The sequence below is a fragment of the Ahaetulla prasina genome, chromosome 1 (genome assembly GCF_028640845.1).
Source record: "Ahaetulla prasina isolate Xishuangbanna chromosome 1, ASM2864084v1, whole genome shotgun sequence".
Taxonomy (NCBI): domain Eukaryota; kingdom Metazoa; phylum Chordata; class Lepidosauria; order Squamata; family Colubridae; genus Ahaetulla; species Ahaetulla prasina.
Window position 1 is genome coordinate 301,234,341 of NC_080539.1, and position 16,641 is coordinate 301,250,981.

The window sequence follows — 16,641 nt, forward strand, 5'->3', positions numbered from 1 at the left end:
ACTGTGAGGAATCTTCAGCATCTGTCAGATAAGTCTTTCAGTTTCACTCAGAACTGGATTCTAGTTGGGCAGATCTTGGAGATTAGCAATTTATTCAAAGCAGTCAAGGATAATAATGTAAATCAAAACAGTCTCTGAAAAAGAAACTCTGCCTGAGTGGTTTTGCTTTCAACAGGAGCACGCAGAAGAGTAGTCAAAATCCAGTCCAAATTTCAGGGAGCCAAGTCAGATTAGAGAATTACAAGCAGAATCCACATGAATATCACATAAGACCCAGAGATCAGATACTTCCAATGAAGGGACATCAGTTAAAGTTGCCTTTTAAATCAGTCTTCAACTAATGGCCTTCAGTTATGAAGACTTCTCCCTCTGTTTGGCAAGAAGTCTCACAGGACATTGTTGTTTTGCTCTGTGCACCAAGCCCAATGACTTTGGGGTTGTGCCTCATCATCTGACTGCTCCAGTTCTCTAGGTTGTGCCTGATCAGCCTCAAATCATTCTTAAATTGGTGGCTCCTGAGCCTGATCATTTCACAAATTCAGTTGGAGCAACTTTATCATAGTCAGAATCTAAATTTTAAGTCACAACCCGGGCAAGATGGAGTGGCTTCGAGACTTTGGCCCTCTATGATCTGGTGATGTGTCATCTTTGACCTGGATGGGGTTGCACTCCCCAGATTGACTTGGTGTGCAATTGGGAGGTCTTCCAGGATTCATAGCTCTTTTAGCCTTTTGTAAGACATTAAGACCTGGCATTTTACCAAGGTGTTGGGATAGGATTGTACTGTTATCAGGCACAATCAACCAACCCACTTTTGAAGAGTTCAATTAGTTGTGTTATTGCTCATGCTTATACACAGGAATTTTCCCAGACTAACCATTTGAGTCTCTGTTTGACTCCTCCCCTTGGCTTGAACAGTCCCTCTCCTAAAACTATAGAGAGATAGTTTGGAATATGGGCAACTGGAGCCTCTCATCGGGTATCCTAAGGAGATGATTAAGGCACAGATTTTTTTTGTTTACTGCTTTACTGTTTTTATGATTATTTTCTGTCATAAAACAGTCTTTCATAACTTGGTTTTACTGTTGTTGTGAGCTGCCTAGGGTTACTTAAGATGGGCAGTGATATAAATCTTCTAAATAAATAAATTTAAGACGCGCTCAGAGCTTTGTAAGAATTATTTGTATAAGAACAGTCAGCTAAAAATTACAGTCCTTTAAATTACTTACACATTGTTTGAAATATTGAATTGAAACATTTCTGATGATATCCAAACGATAAATGTGTAATAGTTTAATGGTGACATTCATTTACATTTTCAAATTTCAGCTATTTCAATGAAACCATGATTGATTGGCACCTTGCTGTAGAGGATATCAGAAGCAATTTATAACATGTTATCATGTGATCTACAGTATTGTAAAAATATCCAGACAGTGAGGATACCAAAGCATGACAGAGTTCTTTTGATAGATACCATTTGTTTTATCCAAAAAAAGAAGGCTCATCTTCCTTTAAACTGGAAGGGATGTTTTAGATTTGCTTAGAATACAGTAATGAATAATGCAGTTCTTTTCTGTAAAGACTTTGTTTAAAACAAGTATTTGCTTTAGCTCTTTAGTGCAATCAAAGCTTTTTCCTACTTCAGAAGATAAAAACCCAGAAGATCCATTATCTGAAGTCAAAGACCCCTTACCTGAAAAGCTTAGAAACTCAGTGGTAAGTTGTAACATGGTTCAAATTACTAATAATTCTCACAAGTTTGCTATTACATGTACTAAATATTGAGCTACATAGTTGACATATTTCTGGAATATTTAGGAATAATCACCATTTTAGTTGTAGTCTAATACTTATATGTGTTTCAATGTTGTATACCGTTATATTTCCAGTAATATGAACAATTTTACTCTCTGGTATAAATAAGCCAAATCTGTAGTATAAGATTAGAGAAAGATTAATAGGTTTCATGAAAAGTGGAACTATTAATACTGATCATTACTCATCTGGAATTTGTGGGAGATACAATCCAGAACATTAGAACGCAGTGGCTCATGCCAGGTTGGAGGTTAGCAACATCTGCATTCACGACCCATGTACTCTGTGTAGTGAGGTGAGCTCCTGTCATTTGCTCCAGGTCCTTGATGGGGATATGAAAGGAGCCCCCACAGAGATCCCCCAGGCAATGGTGATGTCACTGGCTAATCCTTTCACCGGAAGTGCCTTAAACAGTGCTTCCGACACAAATGGGACAGGGAGTCCAGAACATTTGGAGAACATCCCAATGTGTAGGTTCCATGTCTACAGTTCTATGAAAAGAGTACTTTATTATTTCAGAATATCTAAATATTTGCATATCTTTGCCACCAAATCACAATTGGAACTTTTTAGGCTTATGTGTATTATTATATTTACATTATATTTATTATATTAAATCAAATAATACATTCTGCTGTAAGAACTTTGTCAAGTGTGGAGTTGGTAGTGCCATGGCTTGGGGATGCTTTGCTTCCTCAGGACCTGAATGGCTTGCCAGTCTTGAAGGAAGCAAGAATTTTGATCCTCTTAGTGAATTCTACAGGAAAATATTAGATCATCTGTCTGCCAGCTAAAATTGAAGTAAGGCACAAGTAGATCATACAAAAAGTCAATGATTCCAAATATACAAAGAAATCTACACAATAATGGAGGAAGAACAAACTCAGTGTCAAAGTCCTGACCTAAATCTCATTGAAGTATTATGTGGGACCTGAAGTAAGCCATTCACCATGGAGGAATGAACCAGAATACCTGTGTATTAATAGGAGAAGCTAATCACTAGTTTCAGAGAACATTTGGTTGCAGTGGTTATAGCTAAACATGATGAAAACAATTAATGAATCTAAAAAATAATTACTTTTTCATGTGGACACATTTATTATTATTAATAATAATTATTATTATAACTATGATAATATTATGTGCCAAAGATATATATATATATATAACAAGAGAATAATTATGGAAGCCGTCGAAATAGAGAAACACCCCCACAACATGAACAAACGGGATGACACCTCCCGCCTACCAGACATCTGGAAACTAGACTTAGTCAACAAATGAGTCCCAGCCACGAAAATTGACACCGGACCCAGGATAATACACACCACCACCAATCATCCTCACCAGATTCAAACCCAAACCCATCCCACAGACGAAACACAACTACCATCCAGAAGCCAGACCATGCTGGCACCACTGGCTGCTGCGTCTCCCTCCGATCCCCACACAAAGCAAGCTGACACACGCCAGGAACACATGACAAGACCTTGGACTTGGAGCCAAACCAAAACCCGGGATGCTGCATCACAGCCATCTGCTCAAGACATCACATCACAGAACTCCAGAGGCCACAACACCAAAGCTCAGGAACAAAAGACTAGGACCACACCCACACAGGATGCTACAAAACAGCCGACCAATCTGCAAACACCCACTCCATCTACCAATCAAGATGCAACCACACAGCCAACAGCCCTCTCACAGCAACACTCCCCACCTCCCCACCAGTATTTATAGAGAGACAGCAGCTCCGACCACGCTTTGCTCACAGAAGCACAAAGCCAAAAGCACCAGTCTGAAGATGATGAGTGAGATCTCATTGAAACGTCGCCAAGATACTCTTAACTTTACACGGAAAAAGACCCAAATATGCTAAGACCTACATATGTATATGTATATGTATATGTATATGTATATGTATATATATATGTATATGTATATGTATATGTATGTAGGTCTTGGCGTATTCGGGCTGTGCTGCAACATCCTGAACTCTAATGCTATGACATCCTGAGTACTGGGCTGCAACATCCTGTGTGGGTGTGGTCCTAGCTGTGTGCCCATTAGTCTTAACAACTTGGATGTTGCAGCACAGCCCATTACCCAGGTCGTTAAGACTAATGGGCACACAGCTAGGACCATTACCCACACAGGATGCTACAATCTGCAAACATCAACCAATCTGCAAACATCAACACCAATCAATCAATCAAGATGTAACAACACAGCCAACCAATCCACTTACAGCAACAAAGCCAGCACTCCACACCTCCCCACCAGTATTTATAGAGAGACAATAGCTCCGACCATGCTTTGCTTGCACAAGCATGAAGCTGAAAGCACCAGCCTGAAGATGACGAGTGGGACCTCGTCGAAACGTCACCTAGATACTTTCAACCTTACACGGGAAAAGACCCGAATACGCCAAGACCTACATACCTATACCTGTGAATAGTAATAATTATAGCTATGATAATATTCTGTGCCAAAGATAGATAGATAGATAATAGATAGATAGATAGATGGATGGATGATAGATAGATGGATGATAGATAGATAGATAGATAGATAGATAGATAGATAGATAGATAGATAGATAGATAGATAGATAGATAGATAGATAGATAGATATCTTGGCAAGTCATCTGGTACCTAAACTAAAATTCCACAAATATGTCAATGAAAACTGGGGGTGGGGAATTGGTTTTGAGACTCTATAAATATTAATTGTAACACTATATTCTGAAATTCTCTTCAAAATAACCATGTGAGTAATAAAAATGTGGAAATTTTATAGAACTTTGTTGACATGCAGATGCATTGTCTTTTTCTTTCTTTCTAGAATGAACGTTTGCAGTCTGATCTTGTTGTTTGTGTAGTCATTGGTGTACTTTATTTTGCAATCCATGTCAGCACAGGATTCACAGTATTGCAGGTAAGATTTCTACTGTCCACTTAAAAATCATGATACACATTTCTTTTAATAAACCTTTCTTGGATATTTTTGGATTGCTTAACCACATAGAAAACTTGTTTCTAGGTCAAGTCATATCACATTGACTCTATGTATGCCTCTTTTTTCCCCCTTGCTTTAAGTGCTACAGGGTTTATTACAACTAGTCCCCATTACTATCTTAAGAATTTTAAGATGGGAAGTAGCCTATGATTAGAAAATTTTTTCATTTCTCCATGTTCCTGTTTTTGCAACTTTTTCCAGAGCAGACTGATGTGTCTGGTATATGAACGAATATTGAAACTTGGGATGCTAAAAACCATGATGTACTGAAGCTGTGCTGTCTGAACAGACCGGAATCTCATTTTTGTTTGTTTTTGTTTTGTCTAATACACATGCCATAAAATGCAAATGCTAAAAGAACTATAGCAAGAGAGTTAGTAAACATATCAGTGGGTGGCAACTAAATGATAAACTTCCAGCAAATTCAGTGGTTAAGTAGTTGGAGAAGAATCTAGATTTTAATCATATTCATCCAGAAAAGCTCATTTTAGGACACCCATATTTTCTCAAAGGACAGGTGAGAAAATATAGAGGAAGGAGTGTTCCAGTCCTTAACAAAAACCAGAATTTAATTCTAATAATAACATGCAGTATAATATTCTTCCATTAAAGTATAGCATTTAAAGGGAAAATATATTTTTCTTCAGTTGGTATCATATTCCTGCAAACTGATATACATTTAATTAAGGGAAGCAACTAGGATCCATTAGGGGATTACTTCATGTATTTCTGATGTTTCTGATATGCTCTGACATAAAATATTAGTTGGTAATATTTAGCAGATGAGAAGATAGCTTTTTAAGAGTTGCTATTTACAATGAAATAAAGTAAAGTAAAGTAAAATAAAGTAACTATCTGAAAGGGATAGTTATTATATTTACCTGATTTTGAGATTTTTTTTTCTTAAACTTTTCTTTTAGCCTGTTTTAAGTTACGTTTTGTATGCATTGGTGGGATTAATAGGATTTATGACCCATTATGTGCTGCCTCAGCTCCGAAAACAGCTCCCATGGCACTGTTTTTCTCATCCATTGCTGAAAACCAAGGAATACTATCAATTTGAAGTCCGCAGTAAGTAGCAGATTAACTAAATATTGGTTGCATTATCACTGAATATATTGAGTTTTTCTAATTAAGCTGCATTTATTAAAAATTCTATCTACAGTTAAATTATATGAGCCATGGTGGCACAGTGGTTAGAGTGCAGTGCTGCAGGCCACTTCTGCTGACTGATTTGTCAGTTCAAATCTCACCAGGCTCAACCTTCCGAGGTGGATAAAATGAGGACCCAAATTGTTGAGGGAAATATGCTGATTCTGTACGTCGCTTAGAGAGGGCTGTAAAGCACTGTAAAGCGGTATATAAGTCTAAGTGCTATTGCTACATGCTAGTTTTTTTCTTTTTACCATAGAAACCTTATCTATAAATAAAGAAAGACACTTCAGCTATCTTAGGGATGTTTTTTTAGAGGTTATAGAGTTGAGTTTGATATTCTAAGCATACTCCAGAAATACTTGATTTTCAGAACGTGCTCTTTGACTTCTTAGATGCCGCACATGTTATGTGGTTTGAGAAAGCTCATATATGGCTTCTTTTTGTGGAGAAGAATATAATCTATCCCTTGGTAGTCCTCAATGAGCTCAGCAGCAGTGCAAAGGCTATTGCTAGTCCAAAGAGATTAGATACAGAGTAAGTAGAAAAAAGCATGCATCTTTATTTTACTTTTGTTTTAATCATGATTAGCATTTTGAAAAGAAAAAAAAAGTGTCTGTCTGGGAGCTTAATTTCTATTTTCACTTCCCCATTGTATAACCTTTCATCATCCTCAGCACTAGGAATGCTTTAGTGTCTCTCTCATGCAAGTGTAGAATAAGAAGGTCTCATTCAAGCCATTGAGTTCAAACTCTTGCTCAGTGCAGAAATTCAGGTTAAAGTTGATGGCAGATAGACAGTTCTTCTAGAGCAGGGGTGTCAAACTTGATTTCATTGTGGGCTGCATCAGGGTTGTGTTTGACCTCGGTGGGGCGGGGTGGGTGTGGGCATGGCCAGCTCGACGTGACTCATGTTGGGGGCGCCTGTGGAGGCCTGAGCGCTGTGCCAGCAAAAACAAGCTCCCAAGCTCCATTTTCGGCTGCGACGGCCTCCTGCAACCCTCTGCCAGCAAAAATGGAGCTCAAAAAGGCCGTCTGCGGCCCTCCTGAGCTCCGTTTTTGGCTTCGATGGCCTCCTGCAACCCTCCGCCAGCAAAAATGGAGCTCAGGAAGGCCGTCTGCGGTCCTCCTGAGCTCCGTTTTTGGCTTCGACGGCCTCCTGCAACCCTCCGCCAGCAAAAATGTAGCTCAGGAAGGCCATCTGCGGCCCTCTTGAACTCTGTTTTTGGCTTCGACGGCCTCCTGCAACCCTCTGCCAGCAAAATGGAGCTTGGTAGGACCGCAGGCAGCCCTCCCAAGGTCCATTTTCGCTGACAGAGGCACCACAGGCTGGTCCTTTGCTGTTTCCAGAGCAGCCCTGCAGGACGGATCTAAGCACCACACGGGCCAGATCCAGTCCCCGGGGCTTGAGTTTGACACCCCAGTTCTAGAGAAAGGGTGCTTACAATTTCCCTTGGTAATATTTTTCCATGGTGAAAGTTCTTTTACTGTTAGGAAGGAACGTTTGAATCTGTCTTTAACTTTTCCTTGCCTAAATCTCTACAAACTGCCACACAAACTCTCCACCTGTCCTGTCTCAGGTTTAAGTTACTTGATACATTAAGTCCTTCTTTCCAACACCCTGTGCCTGAGATTCCAAACCTTTATTTTCTCTGCTTTCAGAAAACTACCATATTATTGGGACATATCAGGTTAATATTTGCATGAATGAATACTACCTTTTATTTTGTCCAAGACAATGGAATGTCATAAAAATCATATAAAAAGACTCAGAACCCTATCCATTTGACTATCTATCTGTCATTAAGATGACTCTCCAAATCCATAAAAGAATAGGGGCAAATCTTGTGTGAAAAGAAAACTTGGGCTGGATCTAGCCTGTAGCTACCTCCATAGATAATCCTTTGATCTAATCCAGCAGAGCTTTTCATATGATGACAGGATCTTGAGGCCTTTTACTGCCTTTTTATCTAATCTACCTTATTAACTGAATATTGGTATATAGTGGGAAAAGAGGATGTCTCTATGTATCATTTTAAGAAAAAAGAAAATGCAACGTAGGTGGGAGTAAAGTTTATGACTCCAATTGGATGAGTTGGTATGAAGGCATTGGCTGAATGAACATTCCACTTGTCCAAGACACAAAGTGATCTGTTGCACTGCAATATCTTTCATCTGTATTGATTAATTTAGTCTATATTTATTTATTTATTTTCTTTCTACTTTTAAAAAAAACATACAATTTAAGTATTTCTTTAGGTAAGATTAAGACTTTATATAACCCTAGATACATGGGTATCCACTGAGGGATAAGTGACAAAACTGAAGTTGTAGTGCAAATTGTGCCTGTTAACAGATTTGTCTATTGTTGCAAAGGAAATAGAAAAGGATGGAGCTGGCATTCTGCTGTTAGATATTGTGTCATTTTAGTCTCATCAGGACCAGTTACAAATCTGGAATGTAGACATATGCTGAGAACCCAAACAAGATCCTGTGAGTTTGGAAATCTAATAAAAAGGAATTTTAGAAAATAAATTCGCTGAGAATAATCAACAAACTAATCAAGTAGTTACAAAGTTGACTTTGTATATAATATACAAATGGATGAAGACTATTGCTTAACATAGTGTAAGCCACCCTGAGTCTTCGGAGAAGGGCGGGATATAAATGCAAATAAAAAAAAAAAGTAGAGGGGAGTGAGGCAAGAAGAAACTAATGGGAGTTTCTAAAGGTAAACTAAGGTAGTTCCTTGGCTTCAGGTTTCATCTGAAATTGTATTTTTCTCATTGCAGACTTGGTGCTTTAATGATTACTATAGCTGGTATGAAATTGCTGCGCTCATCTTTTAGCAATCCAACCTACCAGTATGTCACTATCATTTTTACAGTGCTTTTCTTTACGTTTGATTACAATCGATTCTCTGAGACCATGCTGCTAGACTTGTTCTTCATGTCCATACTCTTCAGCAAGGTAAAATCAAATACATCATCACCATTCTATTCCATATTGTTACAAGCAACTGGCAGAAACTAGCTTAGTGTGAACACATTTGCCAGAGCAAAGGGAGGAAAGGGCTTTTTGTGTAGCAGAGCTGTCTTCTTGCTCAATGAGCTTTTATAAAGCTCAAGAAGACCTTTTTAACACAGATCTAGTTCATATATATTAAACTCTTATTTATTTAGCCATGGTTCACTGAATAAACCACAGCTGGCTGATTTTGAACAATGTACGAAGCCATGAATTATGATTTATAAAATGTAATGGCTGTGTTTATACAAACTACTAAGATGAAACCAGTGTTTATAGGTGAGCATGTCATGTGAGCACAACCTGTATTCTTCTTCAAGTATTATTTTATTGTTTCCAGTGGCTGGTTTAGTATGATGCATGCCTTGTTACTAACTGAGAGACCATGTAGGTTTCTGTACATGAGTTAATAAACAAGAATTGTTATGGTACCAAGGATAAAGGTGTGCGTTTTGGTCAATGTTGACTAATCTCAGAAAGCTAAGTAAAATTGTGCATATTAGACACATAAAGTAAAATTGGATAATTGGACAAACTTGGATTGGAGATTTAACAGGATGGTAGATAAAAACTGGGAATTTGAGAAAAAAAATATCCCAGAGGAAACCAACATAAACTACTGAGAAAATGGTTTGTTGTGAAGAAAAATACGTGGGCACGTCCATGTAGTCTACAGAAGTGACGATTGTCTCTACTTTTTAAATTTTTCTAGTCTTATAATGTAAAATAAACACAAATGCAGTGTTGTGGTATTTTTCCCCCTCAATTTTAAAAGGGAACCCAGAAAAATTCCACTTCATTTTTGTTCTTGACAGTGGTCTTTAATCGGTTCAACAGGGCATACTTACACACAAACATGGAATGCGGTGGGTAGGTCTCTGTGGCTCCCTCATATCGAGTTCCCTTAAGCCTTAATGGAGACATTATTCTGCACGTGCTTCAAGAGGATTAAATCCATGCATGATTATGCTTCTGTGTTGCTACTCCTGCTGGTGCTTATGTTTCTAAATATTTTCTTCTGATTTCTTTTGTAGCTTTGGGAACTTTTTTACAAACTGAGGTTTGTGTACACTTATATTGCTCCTTGGCAAATCACATGGGGATCTGCTTTCCATGCTTTCGCCCAACCATTTGCTGTGCCCCGTATCCTTTTGAAATTCAAACTTATTTTAATTTGATCTCCTGAAATTTAAATCTATTATATTATACTGCAATGTACAGTAAGTGATTACGAAAAGCAAAGATGAATTGACATGCTCAGTGTTGTAAGAAAAAATAGTAGGGGACAAATATACTGCTTCATTCTATCCTGCTAATAAGTGGGTAACAATTATGACATCCTTAACTTTATTGTCCGGTAGATTCTGCAATGCTGTTTGTCCAGGCAATCGTGTCTGCCTTTTTCTCTACCCCATTGAACCCTTTTTTGGGAAGTGCAATATTTATCACTTCTTATGTCAGACCCATCAAGTTCTGGGAGAGAGATTACAAGTAGGTGTTACTGAAATCATACAAGGCTTTCATGTATTTGGATATTTGTAATGCGTTGAAAAATAGGATATTTCTTCATGAAGTTGTTGGATTGGTTCACTCTAGAATTTAAAATAAACTTTTTAACCTCAAAGGCACAAATAATTTTTTTTTCTTGACACTGACTATTCAGAATATATAACTTTTTAAGAAAAAAATGAAACTACAGGGCTTCAAATATTTCCATTTAACAAATATTTTTTTGTTAAATGGAAAAGATTTCACAGTGCAGGAGAATAATGCACCTGCTTTTTTCCAGCCAGATGTTCTCATTTTGATATATTTTTCTAGCAAGTCTTGCCATAATTTAAAGAACTATTATTCACTATGTTTCTCCTGATTTTAGTAATGTTTTGATTTTTTTATTGTAAGGCCCTCCTAAAATGGATTTTTATGGCAGTTGTAAAGTTTAGCTTTCTGGTTGCTACAAAATTCATGGAAGTATCATTCTGAACTTTGAAAAACAGACAGGATCTGTTTTCACACCCAGAGAACATGGCTCAGCCTCTTGTCAGAAGACAAATGACTGGAACCAGCACTGTTCACCGCCCTGTTTTCAGTTCTGTAAGAGGAATGGTATAGCAGGGAATCAAATATTTTGGAGAATCATCAATTGGGGAAACCCCTTATTGTATATTAACTTCTACAGAAGTTTCTCCCTTACTTATTTTAAGATAAGGCCTGTAAAAATGAGTCTCTGTTTGGAAGGTAGAATGGTAGGAAAAGAGATAGAGTAAGTACCCTGTGGTGCTTCATTTCAAGGCATTTCAGGAGTACAAGTAACTCTACTTTTTTGTCTTTATTTCAGCACAAAACGAGTGGACCACTCAAACACGAGACTGGCTTCTCAGCTTGACAGAAACCCAGGTAATATTGATGAAAGTAGGCAGGTGAGCTGTTGAGTGGATTGTGCAATGGCTCAATTCAGTCTGTACCCATTTTGTTTTTTTTTGGTGGAAACCAAAATTATCCCGATGAAAGACGATATTTTGCATCTTTTAAGGGGGTGGGGAAGAACACTTTCTAATAGATAAGTATATTGTGTATGTGCAACAGTATTTACCTGCTTTTATAACATACATTAGGATTCTGTCTGTATTATGGCATGCTAAATCCAGGAGACTTAGGGGATTTTTAACTAATTGTTTTAATAGATTTTTTTAAGGGGAGTTTTAATGGGGATTTTAAGGGTGAGGGATTTTTAAGGGGTGGGAGGGGTAGGGCGGGTGTTGGGGGAAACCCGCCGGGTGGGAGTTTTAATGGAAATTTTAAGGGGGGGAGGGAAACCGACGGGTTCGGGTTGGGAGTGGGTGGGAGGGTTAGGGTGGGTGATGGGGGTAGCCCGTCGGGAGGGAAACCAGTTCCAGCGCATGCTCGTGGCGACTATCAAATGGGTTCGGAGGTTATGGGGGGGGAGTGTGTTCCTTTGTGTGAGGGTGAGTCCATCTGCACGGTAAGTGGGAGGGGCAGATATGGCGGAAGGGGGGGATCGCATCGGTTTAGGGGGTCACGTGTTCGATGTATACAGGCGATCGCGTGCCCCGATCCCCCTGATTTCTCCCGTTCCCCGGATGGTCAAGACCCTCAGAGCCTGGGCCTTCGTCTGATGTTATGCAACGCACGGTCCGTGGCCAATAAGGCCCCCCCTAATACATGATCTGATTCAGGGGGGTGCCGCGGATATTATAGGCGTTACGGAGACCTGGTTGGGCACTGAAGGGGGCGTGCCCCTGGTTGAGATGTGCCCACCGGGTTTCCGTGCATTCCATCAGCTGAGGGCCCAGGGTAGGGGTGGGGGGGTGGCGGTTGTTATTAAAGAGAGTCTAGAGCCGAGGGAGACCACTGTACCTCAGATTGCCGGGTGTGAATCCCTCTTTGTGAGGTGGGGTCATAGATGTCAGATGGGCTTGCTGGTCGCGTACCTGGCTCCTTGCTGCGTGACAGCCGCCCTGCCCGAGCTCCTGGAGGTGCTTGCCGGGGTGGCAGTGGAGACCCCCAGACTTTTAGTCATGGGGGACTTTAACTTGCCATCTGCTGGCTCGTCATCGACAGTAGCTCGGGAGTTCATGGCCTCCATGACGGCCCTGGACCTGACTCAAGTAGTGGATGGCCCTAATCACATCGGGGGAGGCACACTGGACCTGATTTTTATCTCTGGTCAGTGGTTGAAGGATCTGGACTTGGGAGATATAGTCACAGAGCCTTTGTCATGGTCAGATCACTCTCTCCTTCGCCTGGACTTTCTGACCGCTACCCAACACCGCAGGGAGACGGAACCATTACGTTGGTACCGTCCCAGGCGCCTGATGGACCCAGAGAGGTTCCGGACGGAGCTTGGGCCATTCCCTGAGGGTCTGGCTCACGGCACGGCAGAGGAACTAGCCGCAGCCTGGGAACGGGCTGCGGCTGGGGCTTTAGACCGTGTCGTGCCTCTGCGGCCTCTGACCCGGCGCAGATCCCAACCGGCTCCTTGGTTCTCCGAGGAGCTGAGGGGGATGAAACGCCGGAGAAGACGCCTAGAGAGTTCTTGGAGGTCCAGCCGTTCAGAGGCTGATCGGACACTAGTTAGATCCTATACTAGGACCTACCTAGTGGCACTGAGGGAAGCGAGGCGTTGCTCCCCCCCCCCCCTCATTGCGCCGGCAGATAACCGCCCAGCTGCCCTGTTTCGGGTGGCCCGCTCCCTCCTTCACCAGGGGGAGCGGGATGACCCGTTGCAGGGACGTGCTGAGGAGTTTAACGGTTATCTATACGATAAAATCGTTCAGCTTCGGGACGGTCTGGACCAAAATTGTGGCGATTCGGACGGGGCGTCTGAGGGCGGTCTTGGTGATATTGTTTGGGATGAGTTTGACCCTGTGGCTCCCGAGGACATGGACAGGTTGCTGGGTAGATTGAATGCCACCACGTGTTTACTGGACCCGTGGCCCTCCTGGCTGGTGCTGGCCACTCAGGAGGTGACACGAGGCTGGCTCCAGGGGATTACGAGCGCTTCCTTGTTGGAGGGAGTCTTTCCGGCCGCCTTGAAAGAGGCGGTGGTGAGGCCCCTCCTCAAGAAGCCTTCCCTGGACCCGGCTGTTTTAGGTAATTATCGTCCGGTCTCCAACCTTCGCTTCGCGGCGAAGGTTGTAGAGAGTATGGTGGCATATCAGTTTCCCCTGCACCTGGAGGAAACTGTCTATCTAGACCCGTTCCAGTCCGGCTTCCGGCCCGGTTACAGCACTGAGACGGCTTTGGTCGCGTTGGTGGATGATCTCTGGAGGGCCAGGGATAGGGGTTGTTCCTCTGCCCTGGTCCTATTAGACCTCTCAGCAGCTTTCGATACCATCGACCATGGTATCCTGCTGCGCCGGTTGGAGGGATTGGGAGTGAGAGGCACCGTTTATCGGTGGTTCTCCTCCTATCTCTCCGACCGGTCGCAGACGGTGTTGGCGGGGGGGCAGAGGTCGGCCCCGCGGCGCCTCACTTGTGGGGTGCCGCAGGGGTCGATTCTCTCGCCCCTTCTGTTCAACATCTACATGAAGCCGCTGGGTGAGATCATCAGTGGCTTCGGTGTGAGGTACCAGCTGTACGCTGATGACACCCAGCTGTACTTCTCCACACCGGGCCACCCCAATGAAGCTATAGAAGTGCTGTCCCGGTGTCTGGAAGCCGTACGGGTCTGGATGGGGAGAAACAGGCTCAAGCTCAATCCCTCCAAGACGGAGTGGCTGTGGATGCCGGCATCCCGGTACAGTCAGCTGAGTCCACGGCTGACTGTTGGGAGCGAGTCATTGGCCCGATGGAGAGGGTGCGCAACTTGGGCGTTCTCCTGGATGAACGGCTGTCTTTTGAAGACCACCTGACGGCCGTCTCCAGGAGAGCTTTCCACCAGGTTCGCCTGGTGCGCCAGCTGCGCCCCTTTCTAGACCGGGATGCCTTATGCACAGTCACCACGCCTTGTGACGCCTCGCCTGGATTACTGCAATGCTCTCTACATGGGGCTCCCTTGAGGGGCATCCGGAGGCTTCAGTTAGTCCAGAATGCAGTTGCGCGGGTGATAGAGGGAGCCCTCGTGGCTCCGCATGACACCTATCCTCGCAGGCTGCACTGGCTACCTGTGGCCTTCCGGTGCGCTTCAAGGTGTTGGTGAACGCCTTCAAAGCGCCCATGGCATAGGGCCGGGCTATCTACGGGACCGCCTGCTGCTACCGAACACCTCTCACCGACCCGTGCGCTCTCACAGAGAGGGACTCTCAGGGTGCCGTCGGTAGCGACAGTGTCGTCTGGCGACGCCCAGGAAGGGCCTTCTGTGGGGCTCCCGCCCTCTGGAACGAACTCCCCCCAGGACTCCGTCAACTTCCGGACCTCCGAACCTTTCGTCGCGAGCTTAAAACTCACCTATTCATCTGCGCTGGACTGGGTTAGTTTTTAAACTTATGGGTTTTTAATGGGTTTTTATTCTAAATTTTAACCATGGCCAATTTAATAAGTTTTTTAATTATATTTTAATCGTATTTATATTGTATTATTTTGTATTTTTTATCAGGCTGTGAACCGCCCTGAGTCCTTCGGGAGAAGGGCGGTATAAAAATTTAAATAATAAATAAATAAATAAATAAATAAATAAATCTTAATAGGATTTTTTTGGTTTTATTGTTAGTAATTTACTTGAAATTCAGTTGCAGCAAATACAGATACTACGTTCCTTAATCATTCAAATACCTTGCTTGTTTTATTGATTTTATCTATATTCTTTATCAGTTGTCTTCTTAGATGATGTGATACATACTATAGGTAGTCCTCTACTTACGACAGTTCATTTAGTGACCTTCAAAGTTACAACACTGAAAAAGATGACGTGACCGTTTTTCACGCTTACGATTGTTGCAGGATCCCCAGGGTCATTTGAACAAAATTCAGATACTTGACAACTGACTTATGTTTATGATGATTGCAGTGTCCCAGGGTCATGTGATCTCCTTTTCTGACCTTCTGACAAGCAAAATCAATGGGGAAGCCAGATTCATTTAACAACAGAAATTTAGGGCTCAATTGTGGCCGTAAATCAAGGACTACCTGTATTCATCTAATAGATGAATTACACTAATAGATGAAAATCTTTTTCTCCAGTTAAAGAACCATATTTTCTAAACTGCAACTTCAAAGTTATAACTAGTATTTCCTATTTCTTTTATCATCTGAATAAATGTAGTCTTTCTTTTATGGTTTTTTCCTGTTTTTTTCAGGAAAAAAACCCCAAACCTCTGCTGCAGTCCTTATGAATATTCCTCTTTGTACAATCCCTATTTAAGCTACCAGATATATTCTAGCAACTAGTCCTCTTATCTGGATTCCTCTTTTCAAAAAGAGTATATCCAAAGATGAGAGAACTATCTGTAAAACAATAACTAATTAACCTTAATTGGGGGCAAAGTTTAATCTTGTATGCTAGGCGCTAAAGAGTGCAATTCTTTTATTTCTACTTTGGCTATCTCTGTGTAGTACTATTGTAGAAAAAATGGAGAAGAAAATGCTGTGGATACTATCTTGAGGTCCTGGAGATGGTTCCACACCTGATCTTTCTCACTTTTGGGGTGCCCCACCTAAGAAATTTACCTTGATGCCAAGAGAACTACATAGTTTAATGTTCCTACAGTGGAAATAATATGACTAAAAGGCAGGTGTTGAGTCAGCTACAAGCTCTTAAAGTGATCATCTATCCCAGTCTGTTGTAATATCTTGGGGTGATTTTTCAGTAGAATTGTAAAAATAAATTTATGTTTTTAGTATAGTGTGTTATTTTTCTCCTCCTTATAGGTTCTGATGACAATAACTTGAATTCAATCTTCTATGAACATTTAACTCGCTCCCTTCAGCACAGCCTCTGTGGAGACTTACTCTTGGGGCGATGGGGAAACTACAGTACTGGAGATTGCTTTATTCTTGCTTCTGACTACCTCAATGCACTTGTACACCTTATAGAGATTGGCAATGGCTTAGTCACCTTCCAACTGAGAGGGCTTGAATTCAGAGGTAAAATCTATGTGAATGCACTTTTCATTAATCTTCCTGTACTACTTTCTGCTTCAGACATGCAAATTTAGTCCATTAATA

General features: G+C 41.6%; 1 protein-coding gene across 1 annotated transcript in view; it reads left to right on the plus strand.

The window, feature by feature from the left end:
• PCNX1 (pecanex 1) overlaps positions 1-16,641 on the plus strand; it is a 120,299-nt gene that overhangs the window by 83,722 nt on the left and 19,936 nt on the right. The window contains exons 17-25 of the mRNA XM_058162083.1: positions 1,614-1,719; positions 4,664-4,756; positions 5,758-5,908; positions 6,385-6,526; positions 8,781-8,958; positions 10,050-10,158; positions 10,377-10,506; positions 11,354-11,412; positions 16,345-16,560. Coding sequence (XP_058018066.1) covers positions 1,614-1,719; positions 4,664-4,756; positions 5,758-5,908; positions 6,385-6,526; positions 8,781-8,958; positions 10,050-10,158; positions 10,377-10,506; positions 11,354-11,412; positions 16,345-16,560 — 1,184 coding nt within the window. The remainder of the gene's footprint in view (positions 1-1,613; positions 1,720-4,663; positions 4,757-5,757; positions 5,909-6,384; positions 6,527-8,780; positions 8,959-10,049; positions 10,159-10,376; positions 10,507-11,353; positions 11,413-16,344; positions 16,561-16,641) is intronic.